At 39.1% G+C, this 17,932-nt stretch overlaps 1 protein-coding gene across 1 annotated transcript in view; it reads left to right on the plus strand.

The window, feature by feature from the left end:
• Window positions 1–12,812: 12,812 nt before the first annotated feature.
• The window catches only part of NEDD4 (NEDD4 E3 ubiquitin protein ligase), a 143,053-nt gene continuing 137,933 nt past the window's right edge, over window positions 12,813–17,932 (plus strand). The window contains exon 1 of the mRNA XM_070236209.1: window positions 12,813–13,056. Coding sequence (XP_070092310.1) covers window positions 12,973–13,056 — 84 coding nt within the window. The 5' untranslated portion in view covers window positions 12,813–12,972. The remainder of the gene's footprint in view (window positions 13,057–17,932) is intronic.

Genomic DNA, 17,932 nt, shown 5'->3' on the forward strand with positions numbered 1-17,932 from the left:
ATAAAAATGCATGACCAGAGCACCGAGTTCACGGAGGTGGCAATGTCCTCTTTGTCACAGCTCACAGCAGGTATGGTCTTTCCAAGAGTGGGGCTTCCTGGACAACTTAGACACAACCTGAGCACCGAGGGCAAGAATGCCTGGATATAATTCTCAAAGTCTTCTGTGTGACCTAAAGCAATTGCATAGGATTCTTGCATCTCAATTTCCTTATCTATTAATTGGGATGCTGACCTCATAGATGTGTTGTGAAGGTGAAGAGAGTAAAGCGTTTAGATGAGTGTCTGGCACAGTGTTATTGTTAGCAATTATCACCTCACACATAAGAAAAGAAGGAAATAGACAAATGCTAAAAAAAAAAAGGGGAGATGGGGTTGCAGGATTGGCTAAAGGCCAGACAGCCTAAGGCCTCTCCCTCTGGTTCTAAATTGTATTTCTGTTCAGGAAATTCCAGGATTGCATCAGCCCAAAGAGATAACCAGCCTGTCAGCTCGCACTGTTTGCCAGCACGTGATGCTCTTATTCGATTAGCCCGCTGTTCCAACGTGAGTCATGCGTGTGCGCTTCAGCTACTTCAGCCAATGGAATAAAATGTTTCATCAAGGCACAGGAATTGCCCTTTCTCCTTTTTTTCTCACCTTTAACATGAAAATCACGTGGGATTTATTTCCTAAGTATTAACTCTGCAGTTAACTCCAAATTATCCATGCAAGTAAAGCACAAGAAAGGTACAGATGGTTATGAAGAATGACTGCTTCAAAATCCCCTAGAATGTATGACTTTTGTTGTTTAGAATTTTACATTTGGGAACTGGCATAAATGTTCTGGAAATAAAACTTCAAGTGAAATAACTCTTATTGGAAGACTGACCTCAGAGAAGCCAGAAAATTTATCCCATTGTACATCCCATAACCTAGTATAAAACCATGCCATTCTCCTCCTCTGAGCTGGGATGCACCAAAGCCTCTGAATGGGGGAAACCAGCAGCCTAACTTTGCACAATTGTTCTCTGTTTGGTTTCCACCTTTCCTGGGAATAAGGAAGGTGTTTAATTGTTCCTGACAGCTGAACCTAACTGTGAATAGAGCCTCGATCTCTGTATCATTCTAGGAGATATCGTACATGATAGAAAGAACTAACCAAGAAAATAATAATACCACTTGGGAGTTTAAGTGTTCTTCTTCTTTTTTTTTTTAATGCACAGATAGTATAGTTTATGCAATATGTAGAAATCAGCTCTGGATAAATAAAATCTTGGCATTTGCAATAACATGGATGGTACTTGATGTCATTATGCTAAGTGAAATAAGTGAGAGACAGACAAATACCATATGTGTGATCTAAAAAACAAACAAACAAACCTAACTCCCAGATGCAGAGAACAGATTGGTGGTTACCAGAGGAGAAGGGGGGGGGGGTGGGGGGGTGGGTGGGAGAAGGGCAAAAGGGGTAAAGGGGCACATATGTATGGTGATGGATAAAAACTAGACTATAGGTGGTGAACACAATATAGTCTATACAGGAGTCAAAATGCACACATAAAATTTATATAACATTATAAACCAATGTTATCTCATTAAAAAAAGAAAAAAGATAAGCTATTCTTAATCAAGTTAAAAAAGAATAAGACTTTAAATCAATGGTATTAACAATATATATTATATATAATAATATGTAAACATGCAGGTGGTTTTTCTTTCTTTTTGGTGAGGAAGATTGGCCCTGAGCTAACATCTGTTGCCAATCTTCCTCTTTTTGCTTAAGGAGGATTGTCCCTGATCTAACATCTGTGCCAATCTTCCTCTATTTTGTATCTGGCACGCCTCCATAGCAAGGCTTGATGAGCAGTGTGTAGGTCCACACCTGGGATCTGAACCCATGAACCCCAGGCTGCCAAAGCAGAGTGCATGAACTTAACCACTATGCCACTGGGCCAGACCCATAAACATTACAGGTTTTTATACAATATTATATATACTATATACAATAATATATGTACTATATATAATATTTCATTAAAATATTTTTAATGATCTCTACTATGTGGTGAAACCCTGAATCATGATTTTCAGTAAACCCCACTGCCAGTTCACATAGAAGTTCTGCACGTGAGCTATAACAAATTTTTACTCTCTAGTCTCAAGTGTGCACTTTTTTAATGTATGAATTTAGAAATACTTGCCTGAACATATAGTTTCTAAAATAGAAGATGATATATCCTTCCATCTATAAAATAGAAGAAATGATATATCTGTGATGTGTCGTAGGCACCTTTCCTCTTGGGGTTGATACAGAAACTTTACCTGGTTGTGAGAGTTAAGCGGTTCTCAGACCTGACGGCACATTAGAATTTACCTGGGGCACCTTTGAAAATACAAATGCTCCACACCAAACAGTCAGAGCCTCTGAGGTGGGTTCTGGAATCATGTTTTTTTTTTTCCAACGGAATTCTGGTGACTCAGATGTGCTTCCAGGGCTGAGAATCACCGGTCAATCTTACTAAAAACAAAAACCAAAAAATGTCTGCATGGTGTTATCCATACGACATATGAACCCTTTCCTACTGATGGACGCTTAGGTGGTTTTGAATTTTTCTACTACATGCAGTGCTGCAACTGACATTATTCTATATACATCTTTGCGAATTTGTCCGTAGGATAAATTCCTAAATGTGGACTGTGCACATTTAAAACATTAAAACACGTTACCAGAATCTTTTCCAGAAACATTGTACCAAAGTACTACCCTACCAATTTTGTCTGCCCTGGGAATTATTGGTATTTTTAATCTTTGTCAGTTTGATTGATTGAAAACACTCTTTGAGACTGATATTCATGTTCTCAGATAGAGGCGGTACAAGACAGCAGCCCACGGTAATTTTTAAAAAATGGAATGCAGTCAATACTTGTAGGTTTGGGCTGACAGTTTTGGCTGGTTATATATTTGAGGACAGAGAGAGGAGTTTACCTCCTGGCTCCTCAGATGGTCAGAGTTGATTCCCAAGGAGGCCTGGCATAGCCTGAGTTGTTTTTTTCTTTTTTTGCAAGATTCTTTATCATATCTGGCTGGTGAAAGTTCTAGAGTTCTGCGGGTGTCTGAAGCTGCTTGTTTCACCTTCGTATGCTAGACAGGGACTCGTTTCTCCTAAACTTTAATAATATAGACACTCCTGTACTAACTTTGAGTTGATTCTATGCTGAGCCTAACGTTCTTGCTCTTAGATCTGACGCAGAAGTGAGTGCTTCTGCTCAGGAAAAGGTTGTTGTTGGAGGGTGTGAGGACAGAGCTACAAAACCACGGTTCTTCCGTGAGATGGCTAATGGCCCAGGGGGCTTAGTTCTAGATTTCTTTGCCTCACCCAATCATAGCGAACCCAGCAATGTTGAGAGTGGGGCTATTCACCAATAGCCAGGTGGTCCTGGGTGCGAGGTAAGGTGTTGGAATCTTCCATCCTGACCTCTGACAGGCGGGCAGACACCACAGCTCACCTCTAAGCCCTGCTGTAAGCCTGGAGCGGCGAGACAGGAGCCAGAGATAAGGGTACCTGTAGGGAACAGCATGCAGTTTAGGTCTTGACAAAAGTTTAGGTCTTGCTGCTTTTTGCTCGATCCTGGGAGTGGCCTTGAAGACTGTTGATGCTAAATCACGGGTTGCTAAGAGTTGTTGATGCCCTGCAGTTAAAGACCACCAGGAACACCCCGGCAGTCAAACAGTTGGGTTTATTCTTCCTAGCAACAGGGGAGACAGCATACCGTGGTATGCATCTCAGTAACCACGGGTGTTTGAAAAGACTTACTATAGGATTTGGGCTTTTGTTAGGTAATTTTAGGGACAGCTTAAGGAAGCAGGAGTTTGCTCTGGACTAGAGGCTGTCTGCCTGGAAGCAGGGGTCATTCTGTGATTAGGTTCACAGAATTCACTGTGATTCAATGTGATCTCATTGAATCTTACCTAGAAGGAGGGAAGACGAGTAAAGCTAAAGTCGTGATCAATAAAGAAGCAGCTGTCCCTCCCATTAGTCCAGAGAGGGCATGCTTGGTTGGTCCTTTTTATGGTTTAGACAATATTCATGTTTTTATCTGTGTTCACACATGGTTCCAGAGTGGGCTTGTCTCTGCCTTGATCCATCCTGGTCACAGAGTGGCCTTGTCTGATTTGCTGTTCTGTGAAATCACGTATGTTCCACAGGAGAACGCCCAGGCTAGCTGCGAGTGCCAGGCCAGCTCCCGGGTGCCAGGAGCTTCTCGTCTCCTGCTCATGGGCAGTCTGCAGTGAGGAGCAGAGTTCTCAAAGATCACGTGGGGCAGTATAGGGACGGGACTGTGGCTGGAAGAACTGCGAGAGTGCTGTTCAGAGGGCAGGGATGGCGGGAAGCCACAGACAGCCTGGAGCCCACACTGAGGAGTCAGATAAGCTGGTGGGGAACCTGGGGGAAGCACGTTTCCATAAGCGAGCTTGAGCCAGTGTGATGATCTCAAGCCAGCCAGGAGGGCACAGGTGAGGAGGATTCTGAGAGAACGAGGAGGAAATGGAGACGGAACGAACTCCTAGGCGGGTACACTGAGGATCCGGCTTCTTAGCGTAGCTGAACGTGACAATCAGTTCAATAGGGCTGTACCACTGATGTGAAGACGGGACTCGTACTTTTGGCCTGATCTTTCACATTCTGGAAAGTGTGGACTGCAAGCCACTGAATGCTCCAAAGATGTAATTGTTATTACTTGGCCGGTCTCAAAATATTCATTTCCACTAACCAGCACATTAATTATGAGCTAGGTGTATCACTCAGACTGGAAAATAAAACTAGTTGATAATACCTAGGGTAGGGCGTAGGATTGCTAGATTTAGGAAAAAAATATATATATATGCACACACATTATATATACACAGTTAAAATTTACATTTCAGATAAGCAATGAATGTACCATACTTGGGAATACTTACACTAAAAAAAATTTGTTGCTGTTTATCTGAAATGCAAATTTAACTGTCCTGTGTTTTTATCCGGCAACCCTAACCTAGGGAGGTTTGAAGCACAAATTGTCTATCTTAGAGGAGAATTGGCATCGGCCCGCATGGAACAAGTAGTGTGGTGCACTGAGACGCCCACTGAGAAACGAGGATTGCCACGGCGCCAATCACTCTACTGACAGAATGCTGTGACCTTAGGACATGGGAATTTTGAATTCAGTAAAGCTAATTAAAAATTTAGCATTATTATTCAGACCGTTTTAATGTTTTAAAACTTTCCATCAGTATGATATTCTGATTTTTTCTGTAGTTTATTATCAAACTTCTTTTTGAACAATCCAGTATATATTAGCCACGTTAAGGTGCTAAGGCATTTATAAAACAAACCTAACAATGTCTCAATTAGATCTAATAAAACAGCATGGATCTAATAAAAAAGGTGGATTTGAATAGAAGACGCAATGTGTTACATCCTGTGTTAAAAATAATTTGTAGTGAGGAACACAATATCCTTCCAAATTTAGTCATAGATTTAATGCAGTACAATTTAAATTTTGTTGGAAACCTCTAAAGAAAATAGCAAACATTTATAGAAAAATAAATAGTAAGAATTCCAGAAACTATTTTCAGTGGAAAAGCAGTAGCCTTTTAAAATATAAAACAATTATACATTTAAAAAAATTATAAGCAGAAATAGAGGCTAGTGATAGAGATAACGTGAAAATAGAAGCAAACATTTCAAAGTTTTAAATGGGTGGCTGGATTTGACTTTCTTTCTTCCTTTCTTTCTTCTTTATATTCCCATCCCCATTTCACCCTCCCTCCCCCACCAAAAGGAAAGAAATCCTTGGTGAGACTTTGCACCAAAGATTGGCTGCGAGAAGTGGTCACCATCTGCAAAGGGAATCTTCGTCTTATAGAAGCTTCAGTCCTTTCCAAGGACCTGAAAGGCTGAAACCTCCGCCTGAGATACTAAAGCCCTACAGCGGCCACTGCTGCTCCAGGGGACATGCAGGACTTTAGGGGTCTGACTCCAGCCCCCCGCCCACCCTCTCACCCACCCAGGACAGAGCCTGGATCTGAGAAGCATGACGGAGGAAAAGATCAGGGACCCTGGCTGGAGGAGGAGGCCAGAGCGGGAAGAAGGAAAGTCCTAGATGTCCATCAGAGATAGACTCTGGACTAAAAGGTGACTCAGTATGAAAAGCAAAGAAATGTTTTGCACGATCCTTTGCACCACCGACTTGTGCCTCACACACAAGGTAGCATATTAACACACACTGTTAACACAATAAAAGCAAATCACAGAAGTGTGTATGAGGTGTGCGACCTGTGTGTAAAAAAGGAAGGTAGAGAATATCCATCCATTTTTACTTGTCTCTGCATTGAAAGGACACACAAGAAACTAATAATGTGATGACCTGCAGAGGAAGGCAAAATGGGGTGGATGGGGCAAGGGCGCGAGAAAGACTTCAGTGCACACTTCTTCTTGAGCATTTTGTTAAGGAAAAATTTCAAATACATATAAAAATAAAAAGAATAGTATAATCAACCTGTAGGGACTCATGCTGCAGCTTCAGCAATTATCAATATTTTGTCAATCTTATTTCACTATTTCTCTACATAATTGGAAACTTTTATTAAATCTTATTATTTTAATTTTCGTTCCATAGTATCCATAGCAGTTGGAATAAATTTGCAACTTTAAAAAGGAGATTTGGAAAAAAGAAGGTGAGAGGAGACAAGTTTAGATAACTTTTTTTTTTAGTTTTCTGTAAAGGGAAAGTGTGAATTCAGGAGACTGAAGTGTAATCAGACCATTTTCTCATGTTTTTTTAAAGATAGGAGATATCAGTGGCATTTCGTATGCTGATGGGGAAAACTCCAGTAGAGAGGGAATCTAATAATGTAGGAGAGAGAGGTGAGATTTGCTGAAGCAATGTTTTGGAGAAGGCGAGGGGGGATAGGATCTGAAACATTGAGGGAGGGGTTGCCCTTAGCTAAGAAAATATTTACAAAAGACACATCTGATAAAGGACTGTTATCCAAAATATACAAAGAACTATTAAAATTCAACAATAAAAAACCAAATAGCCTAACTAAAAAAATGGGCCAAAGACCTTAACCAACACCTCACCAAAGAAGATATACAGATGGCGAACAAGCTTATGAAAAGATACTCCACATTATACGCCACCAGGGAAATGCAAATTAAAACAACAATGAGATGCTACTACACACCAGAATGGCCCAAATCCAGAACACTGACAACAGCTAATGCTGAGGAGGATGTGGAGCAACAGGAATTCTCATTCATCGCTGGTGGGAATGCAAAATGGTACAGCCACTTTGTAAGACAGTTTGGCGGTTTCTTATAAACTTACTCGTACCATTGGGTCCAGCAATGGTGCTCCTTGATATCTACCAGAAGGAGCCAAAAATTTATGTCCACACAAAAACCTGTACACTGATGTTTATAGCAGCCTTATTCACAATGGCCAAAACTTAGAAGCAACCAAGATGTACTTCAGTAGGTGGATGGATAAATAAACTATGGTACATCCACACAATGGAAGATTACTCAGTGCCAAGAAGAAATGAGCTACCAAGCCACGAAAAGACATGGAGGAAACTTAAACGCATATTACAAAATGAAAGAAGCCAAACTGAAAAGGCTACATACTGCATGACTCCAGCTATATGACATTCTGGAAAAGGCAAAACTACAGAGACAGTAAAAAGATCAGTGGTTGCCACGGGTTAGGGAGGAGAAAAGGATGAATAGGCAGAGTGCAGAGGAGTTTTAGGGCAATAAAGCTACCTTGTATCCTACCATAATGATGGATATATGTCACTGTCCGCTTGTCCACACTCACTGAATGTACAACACCAAAACTGAACCCTAATGTAAACTAGGGACTGTGGTTGATAATGATGCATCAATGTAGGCTCATCAATTGTAACAAATGTACCACCTTGGTGGGGAATGTTGATAATGGGGGAGGCCGTGCATGTGTGGCGGCAGGGAGTATGTGGGAAATCTCTGTACCTTCTGCTCAATTTTGCTGTGAACCCACAACTGCTCTAAAATATAAAGTCTACTAAAGATAAATAGAGAAAGAAGAAATTTGGTGTAAATCCATGGGCTAAATCCAGCCTCTTTAGGTCAAAAATGGTCATGGTAACCACAAAAAGAATAAAATATTTTAACAATAATAATAAGGAGAACAAGTAACATTTATTCAGAACTTATTATATGCCAGTTTCTAGTCAAAGCATTCCTAATATATAACTCTGTTTTTTGTTTTTTTTTTTAAGGATTGGCACCTATGTTGACATCTGTTGCCAATCTTTTTGTTTCTTCTTCTCCTTCTCCCCAAAGCCCCCCAGTACATAGTTGTATGTCCTAGTTGTGAGTGCCTCTGGTTGTGCTATGTAGGACGCTGCCTCAACATGACCTGATGAGTGGCTCCATGTCCGCGCCCGGGATTCAAACTGGCGAAACCCCGGGCCACCAAAGTGGAGGGCGCGAACTTACCCACTTGGCCATGGGGCCGGCCCCTAGTAACTCATTTTTAAGGATGTTAACTATGAGCTCATTACAAAGCAAAACACAGAGAATAAACCAAGAAAATGTTCACATTTTTAGTAAGTAAAGAATGCAAATTAAAACAACATTGTATTTCTTTACACTTAATAATTTAGCAAAAGTAAATAAAATACTAAAAGTCTATTAGACTTGAGAACAGTAAATGGTGCAGCCTTCCTGGCACTACATAGAAGAGCAAGGTAGCCATATTGCAGGACCCCAGGGAGCACCATCCGTCTTACATCCTTTGGGAATAGTGGCTCCTGGAATTGGGCATCAAAGTGGTCCCCAGAAAACTCATACAACCATTCAGACCTGTTTTATTCTGGCGATCTTCCTTTCAGGAATATGTTCAAGAGAAATAATTCAATAGAGGACAAGTAGTTAACTGTGCAAAGAAATTTATTCATAATGGATAAAATACAGAAAAACACAAGGATAAAAAAATCCGAGAAAAACCTAATGAAATGTTCTAAATTAATATTAAGATGATCAGTAGATGAATTATGTTACGAAGCGAAAAATTATACGTGAATTAACACTAAATTTTCATCGTTAATTTAGGTAGTTGGTTTTAGACATTTTGTCATTTTTCTCTAAAATTTTTAAAATAAGTAATGTTTTAGAAAATCACAACATCAGATATTTAAATGTATCCCACAAAAATCAAGCATCTGACTCTGCTAAGCTGTTTAGAATTTTTAAAAATATTTCCATGCTGAATACAATTTATATCAACATTGATTAAGAAAACAAGGTATATTGGTTTCATGTTTTATTACAAATGCAGACATAATAAAGAATATTTTGAATGCTGGCAAAGGTCAGAGATAATATTACTGATCAAGGCAGTGAGGAGTAAGAAGTAGGGAAGAAGGAAAAATGATTTGAGAAGATCAAATCAGCTTTTGAAATCCTTACGGAACAAAAGCAATGAGTAAAAGAAGTTAGCAACACATATTACATATTTTTAGAGGTGACAAGGGAGCCCCTTGACCAGGTAAATAACTATTCTATTTAAATTTCCCCGTTTGTGATATATTGATATCTTAATTTCTTTTATGTTGAAATGTAATTACTTCCAGGTTGCATAACACTCAAAATCTTATTGGTTATTGTGAGTAAGTCAGTAAGATATTTTCATGGCAGTAAGTGTTGAGAGATAGTAGATATTAACAGTAAAGAGTATAAAGCCATTAAATTCAGAATGTACAGTTTCAGATAAACTCTGCCCACATGAAGAAATTATGCAAGAAGGCAGGAAGGAGAGGAGAAGGCAAGGACTGTGTCCACTTTGTCATTTTTCTAGGACATACCATGGGTCTGCTAATGGATTTAGATGGATTGGATGCAGGCTATGAAAGATAGAGTGGTTAAGGATGACTACAAGTTATACTAGACCAAATAGAATTTGTCCTAGAAATGCAAGGAAAATGTATTAATGTTATTCACCAAATTAGTAGACTAAAGGAGAAAAACAATATGATCCTCTTATAGATGCAGAAAAAAAGAGTTTTTCTACAAATTGATTCCAAGTGAGACGTGATGTAATACTGTGGTCATCAGCCACCTGAACAGTCTGTGACTTGGTTGGGGGTGTAGGGGAGGAAGAATATTCCTCTACCCTCTAAGTTCTTCTGGCTGATCTGAGAATTAAATCCACACAAGACAGAACAACAGAAGAAAATCAAATGAAGTTTAACAACATGTAAACATGGGAGAAACCCAGGAAAACTGAGTAACTTGCCAAAATGGTTGAGCCACCACCTTAAATACCATTTTCAGCTAAAGACAAGGGAGTAGGTTGGGGTAGTGGTTTGGGACTTCAAAGAGGAGGAAGGCAATTCACATGGAGATGGAAAAGCAAATGTTCAGTAAACAAATATTTGATGGGCTTTGCTAGATGCCTCCCTGTCTACCATACTTAGAGTTATCTATGGTGACAGCTCCTTCATGGAACAGGCCTTCTATCTTAAATTCTTTTAGGCAGTTAGGTGGAAGGTCAAAGTTTCTTCCTGAGTCTTCTGTTCTTAAAAATAATCAAACCAAAGAGACACATTTTGGGGTGGCAAATTCTGATCCCCCACAGTAGGAAATAAGAAAATGGTGAGGAAAAAATCTCAAGGGTATTTTAAAAATATTTTTTTAAATCCAATTATTACATTTAAAAATGGTAAGTTAGGTAAGTAAAAAAAAAACCCTCATTAGGCAAACTCAGAATAGGAAACTTGCTTACCTTTATAAAACATAGCTGTAAAAAATGTACAGTATAAACACTATATTTCATAGTAAAATATTTGAGATAATATTTTCAAAGTTAATGAAAAGACTGATGCCCACCATTGCTGCTTCTATTCGAAATTATCTTGACAGACCCAGCCAATGTAGTAAGAAGACAAGAAAAAACAGATGTTAGGATTGGAAGGAAAGAGCAAAAGGTAATTATTCGCAGATCATGTGATTATGTACACAGAAAATCCAAGACACATATACACAATTAAAACTAATGACAGAGTCCAGCAAGGTTGATTTAGACTCAATATTCAAAATCCATTGCATTCCCACATGGCAGCAACAAACAGTCTGAAAAATGTTATCAAAGAGAAGTGATGCCATTCACCAAAGAAGCCAAATTGGTTAGATATCTATAAATATATCCAACAGAAATGTTCGAGACCTTTATTGATACAATTTAAAAACTTAATTGATGTTTCAAGAAGTCCTAAGTGAATGCAAAGGTTTGCCATGTTCCTAAGTGGGAATACCTAACCCTGTCAAGAAGTCAATTCGTCACAGATTAACCTATACATTCAATATAATTCCAATCAAAATCAGACTCCTGGCCGGGTTTGTGATGTAATCTGAGAAGGCAATCCTGAGATTCAGATGGAAGAGAAAAGCCTAAGAACAGTAGAGAGATTTTGAGGGGGACCTGCACTACATCCAGAAGTCAAGATGCACTATAAAATTATAGTAATTGAAAGAAGAGATTAATAAAAACTGGCAGAATCATTCTAACCCTCCCTTGGGAGGGGAATGGATAAACTCTCATTTATTCATACAATAGAATAACAAACTACAGATAAAATGAATAAACCTGATTTACCTGTATCAACCTGTATCAACTTGTATTACCTTGTATTACCTTGTATATTGTATCACTCGTATACTTGTAAACCTATATCCACTTGTATTACCTTGTATACTCTATCACTCGTATACTTGTAAACCTGTATCAACTTGTATACTTTTTTAAAAAAGCATAATGCTGAGTTGAAAAGCTGTAAAAGAATTTGTAAACTATGATACTATTACGAATATGACGTGTATATTATATATACATATATATGTACATTATGTATTATGTGTATGTATATATGTATGTGATACTATTTATGTATAACTTAGAAGTACACAGAATAATTGATATCTTTTTTATGGATACATGCATATGTAGTAAAAGTAAAAAACATCCATGTGTACTGGTTGCCTCTAGAAGGGGAGAAGGGAAAGAAATGGGGCCAGGACAGAGAAAGGTGCTTTGGCTGTATTTATAATATTTTTAAGAGAGTGCTCTCAAGCAAAAGTGGCAAAATATCAAGAAATGCTTGATCTGGATGCATGACTGTCTGTATTATTTTCTGACTTTTATAAGAGATGGCATAGCATAGTGGATGAAAGACTGCCTAGGTCTGAATCTTGGTTTCACCACTTACAAGTCACATAGCCCACCTCGCCTTTCTGTGCCTCAGTTTCCTCTTATATAAATGGAATGATAACAAGACCTACCTCATGGGTTAATAATACGAGTGTTTAGAACAGTACCTGCCTCATGTGAAACATATGCACACGGGTCAAGTGGTGTGCCAAGTGAATATATCTACTAATATTATTTGTTAATTATACCTTTTTTTTTTTTTTTTTGAGGAAGATTAGCCCTGAGCTAACTGCTGCCAATCCTCCTCTTTTGGCTGAGGAAGACTGGCCCTGAGCTAACATCCGTGCCCATCTTCCTCTACTTTATATGTGGGATGCCTGCCACAGCATGGCTTGCTGAGCGGTGCCATGTCAGCACCCAGGATCTGAACCAGTGAAACCTGGGCCACTGAAGCAGAACGGGCACACTTCACCGATGCACCACCAGGCGGCCCCTAATTATGCTTTTTAAGTCTTGCCCACGTGGGTAAGGTGGGACTGACACACTCCCTCCCACCAGAGAGGGGAGGAACAGGGTGCAAGAAGGACCAGAGTCTTCCCTTAGATTAAACACACAGAGCTTGGGAGATAAAGGGTTTCTTTTCCTGTTGGGTTTGTGGGTAAACCAAGAATACATAGACTTGGGACTATTAGCAGCTGTTGTGCCGACGGGTGGAGAGAGCCTTTTCAAGGATGAAGCCAAGAAAAGGCAGGAGATGGTTGGAGAAAGAGAGACAGAGACCTGTGACTCTCAGATCCAGCCGTGCCTCGCATCAGATTCACCTTGTTGGACTTTCCAGGTATGTGAAGCAATATGCAGCTGATGCTCATTATTCATGGATTCTGTATTTTCCAACTTGCCTATTGGCTAAAATTTATTTGTAACCCAAAATCAATACTGTGGTACTTTTGCAGTCAGTTGGTCATTCGTGGACACATCCGTGTGCAGAAGGGTAAAAATTTTGAGTTCCCTGTTGTGTGTGTTGCCAGCTGAGGTCGTACAAGGCCACACTCTGCCTTCTCGTTTCAGCTCTCAGACTGTAAACAAGTATCTTTTTCACAGTCTAGTGCCACATTTTTCTAATTTTTGTGCCTTTTTTGGGTGATCTCGCTGTTTTAAATGGCTCACAAGGGGAGTGCTTAAGTGCTGGCTAGTGCCCCTAAGAGCAAGAAGGTGCCTTGTGCCTTACAGAGAAAATACGTGTAAGCTTAGTTCAGGATGAGTTAGAGTGCTATTGGCTGTGAGTTCTGTGTTAACGAATCAACAATATATACTAAATAAGCTGTCTTTACACAGAAATACACATAAAACAAGTTTATGTATTGGTTGGTTAACAAAAATCTTGTGACCAGAGACCCCCTGGAAGCTAAGCCTCTATATGCCCTAGGAGCACTGGTTCAGTACTTACTAATTCAGCGTCGGTGCAACTTTATAGAATATAACTACCACGAATAATGAGAACCGACTGCATTCTCTTTTTGCTTAAGTTAGTTTGAGTTGGAAGAAGCACGTGAGCTAGTATGGCACTGAGGGAAGGCTTTATCAAAGGAGTCACTTTTAAGTGGAATGCAGATAGCTGAGTAGTATTTAGCCAGGAAAGGGGGCGGGAGAAGAGAATTCCAGGCTACGGGAATAGCCTGAGCAAAGACCTCAGAGTGAGGGAGAGCAAAGCATGTTGAAGATGTGAAAGAAGGCCAATGAGGCTGGATTACAGACATCAAGGGGAAGAATAGTGCAAGAATTTGAGGAAGGTAGAAATGTATATAGTAGATGTTCTTAGTGCCTACCCGCGATCCAGCTGCCAAACCTGCTTTCTCACTGATCTCCAGTTTTGTTTGGGTACCAGTCCTTATCCTACACAACCTTTGTGACTCAGGGAAAGCCGACTGCATCCTTGGCTCACAAAGTGAGGACTGGTTAAGGTAAGCTAATCATGGGCATCCTGCCCCGGGCCAGCAAACGGCTTAGGAATGAGAATGTGCCCCAATATTGGCAAATGAAGTTTGAGTTATTGAAAGCTTTTAGGAAAGTTCTTCCTTTTGTTAGAATGATAGCGATGGAAAGTCAATCTCACTTATCCATATTGAATATAGGTAAAGAAACCTGTTGTGTCATTTGGTGCTGGCAGCCATTTTGTGATCTTGAGGGAAGTCAGCCTGCATTTCCTCTGGAAATTTTAGAGGAGTATCTGATCCTTGCCTCTTCCAGCTTCTGGCAGCTGCTGGCATTCCTTGGCTTGTGCCCACATCTCTCTCTGCTCCATCTCCATATTGTCTTCTCCTCTCTGGATCTGTCTTAGCTCCCTCTGCCTCTCTCAGGCTCATTGAATAATTAGATATCTTCCTCTGTGAAGTGCCTGTTTAAGTCTTTTAAATACATACTTTGTGAGGTATTTTATTGGGTTGTCTGTCTTTTTCATATTGATACTTTGTTGGATTCCACACCTAAAACTTAAATTCCCAAGAGACGGTTTGATTGGCCTAGCTTGGACCACATTCTCATCCCTGTGGTCAGGGCTATAGGAGCTTGTGCTTGGCATTCTTTCAGAAGCCTATGAAGTGGAAGCAATGGGAGTTCTCCAAAGGAAGATCCATTGGGCAGTCAGAAGCAAATGATATATATTTTACAATAGTTTCATTTAAATACTCATCTCTTGCTTCCTTCTTTTTAAGTGACAGTGTCCTGGAACCATCATGAACCAGCATTTGGTTCCTCACTTGGATAGAGATTTTAAGCTATGCTAAATAGTCCTCTGGTTCTTAGTAATTCTAAAATTATTTCCTAGCAATATTATCATCAAATAAGAATCAGCAGTAATTTTGGTTAAATGCTTTACCTTTTTCTCCTTAAACCAAATCTTACCTAATATTTTTCTATTTCTTATTAAAATCTTATATTAGAGGCAGCCCTGATGGCCCACTGGTTAAAGTTCTTTGTGCTCCACCTCAGCTGCCTGGGTTTGGTTTCTGGGTGCAGAACCACACCACTCGTCTGTCAGTAGCCATGCTGTGGTGGTGGCTCACATAGAAGAACTAGAAGGACCTACAACTAGAATATACAACTATGTACTGGGGCTTTGGGGTGGGGGGGACAAAAAGAGAGGAAGATCAGCAACAGATGTTAGCTCAGGGCAAATCTTTCCCAGCAAAAAAAAACTCCACAAAAACATGCTAATGCTAAAAAATGCTAATATTAATGTAGCACTGTGTAGTTAACAGTATTTTTCATTTATTGTCTCATTTAATCATGTTTTAACTAATTCTTTATAATATAAAAAGCAGATTAAAAATTATTTTTCAAAAAAATTAATACATTATAGATAAGGCTAAAGTTCCCCTTTTGACTATAAATCCCCAAATCCCAATACCCTCCTCTTGTGCACAGTTCCACTTTGGTAGCAAACAGCACACACTGTTCTGCAACTTGTTTTTATTCCTTTGACACTCTGTCTTGTAATCTAAAGTGCTGCCTACTCCTTTAATTTATACATTTATATTTATGGAAATACAGAGTATCGATATATCACGATTTATTTAAGGTAGTCCTTTATTAATATTAATTTGGCTGTTTAGATTTCACAATGTTTCCTATGAATTTTTCACATAATAGAGAAAATACTTTTATACATAAGACTGATCCAAAAAGTTCAATGTGGGACACAGAGGAAAAAAAAAGAACATGACTTTGCAACAAGTATTTTTGTATTTATTCTGCAATAAGCACATTTTTGGCCTCAGCATCAGCTGGCACACACAGTGAGGGCCATGCCCTGCTGTTCTGAAGTTCTGCAATTCTCTAAGAATTCCTAGTTAGACATGCCAAGTCGTTTTTTGTACTTTCACTGCACACTAGACAGGTATAATGTTTTAACCTCAAAAGATGTCTCCTTAGAAGGAGTGACTTTATTCTTGGCTCAAAAATGAGTCAAGAAGGAGGAAGAATTCACACGCAACAAATTTATCTAACAAGTTGCCCGCATTTTATTTATCTTCGCTTGAGTCTTCAGCCGAAAGCTAAACAAGTTTGCGCGTGCAGATAAGACCTTTAGCTTAATTTACAAGTAGTTTCCTACAAAACCCTCGAGCCATCTATCACTCATCATCTCTTAATAACAAAACTGGAAGGTTCATCTATACTTGGAGAGAAAACTTGAAGACAGTTTTCTCAATGGTTTAGACTTTTGAGGCCATGTGTAACTTAGAAATGACTGCTTTACCTAAGAAATCTGGCATACAAAGAAAAAAGACAAAATTGCACACACACATGCACACACACACAAACACACATACCACATTACCTATAGGATAATTTTTGCTTTTTAAGCAAAGCATTGAGCTTCTAATTGCTAGTCAACTTGTCTTCTTGGTCTTATATGGACGATGTTATTTTTATTCACATATTTGGGTCATTTCAAATAATAGAATAGAAATTCCCATTTATTATACTTTTACTCTACATATTACAATAAAACAGAAGCAATTTCTTAAATGTGTAATTCAAAATCACTTTTATGAATAGACTTTCTAATTCAGACTTCAGAATAGTTAGGGAAGGGGCCGGCCCTGTGGCTAAGTGGTTAAGTTCGCGTGCTTTGCTTTGGCAGCCCGGGTTTTCACCGGTTCGGATCCTGGGCACAGACCTAGCACCACTCATCAGGTCACGCTGAGGTGGCATCCCACATGCCACAACTAGGACCCACAACTAAAAATATACAACTATGTACCAGGGGGCTTTGGGGAGAAAAAGGAAAAATAAAATCTTAAAAAAAAAAAAAAAAGAATAGTTAGGGTAAAAGAACCACAAACACAATGTCTTTATTCTCCCAGGGAACAATATAAAACGTGTTGCAATTCAAACTGTTACCTAGCTTTTTAATAATTCAGGCAAATATCATTTAAAATCCTAAATGCTACTCATTTTAAGGAAAAGCTCAACAAGTCATTACAGAAAGACCATACTTTTGTAGTAATAATTGATATTTTTTTAAACCCCCCTTTTCATTTTATCACTGAAAAAATGGTTAATAACTAAAATTGAATGTTCTTTGTCAGTTTACTTTATATTTGGGAGTGAAAACAAACAACAGCATTTGCTCAGAGCTTTTGAGCTACAGAGTATTGATGGCATAGATATGGCTTATCTACTGTAGAACTGCGTCACATGCAATAAGAAAAAAACATAAAATACAGAAACATAAAAACTTAATGAGGTACAAATATGAGTGTTACATATGCATTTCCCCCCACTGCTGAGAAATATCATCGTTTGTTCATGTAATACGTAAGTGTTGACTGGCTACTATGTGTCCAGTGGTAAGATAATACACACAATTCCCATATTCAAGGAACTCCCAGACTAATTCAGGGAGAACTATAAGACAATTTATAAGACAATGTGTTAGGTACTGTAAAAGAGGTATGAATAACTTTTTAAAAGAGTGAAAGTTGATTAAAGTTAAAAAAAAAAAAAGCTAAGACTAGAGAGCTGTGATTACACAGAAATCAGAGCAACTTAGTCTGCCTGGGGGAATGGTGAGAGCCTTTGGGGAGCAGATGACACCTGAGCTGGATCTTAAAAAGTGAGTAAGTGCCTTCCAGTCCAAGAAAGGGGAGGCAGAAGGGCAGCGGCGGCAGAAAGACAGCACGGGCAAACTGACAGAACAGTGAAAGTCAGAA

The sequence above is a fragment of the Equus caballus genome, chromosome 1, assembly GCF_041296265.1.
Source record: "Equus caballus isolate H_3958 breed thoroughbred chromosome 1, TB-T2T, whole genome shotgun sequence".
In the NCBI taxonomy this organism is placed as follows: Eukaryota; Metazoa; Chordata; class Mammalia; order Perissodactyla; family Equidae; genus Equus; species Equus caballus.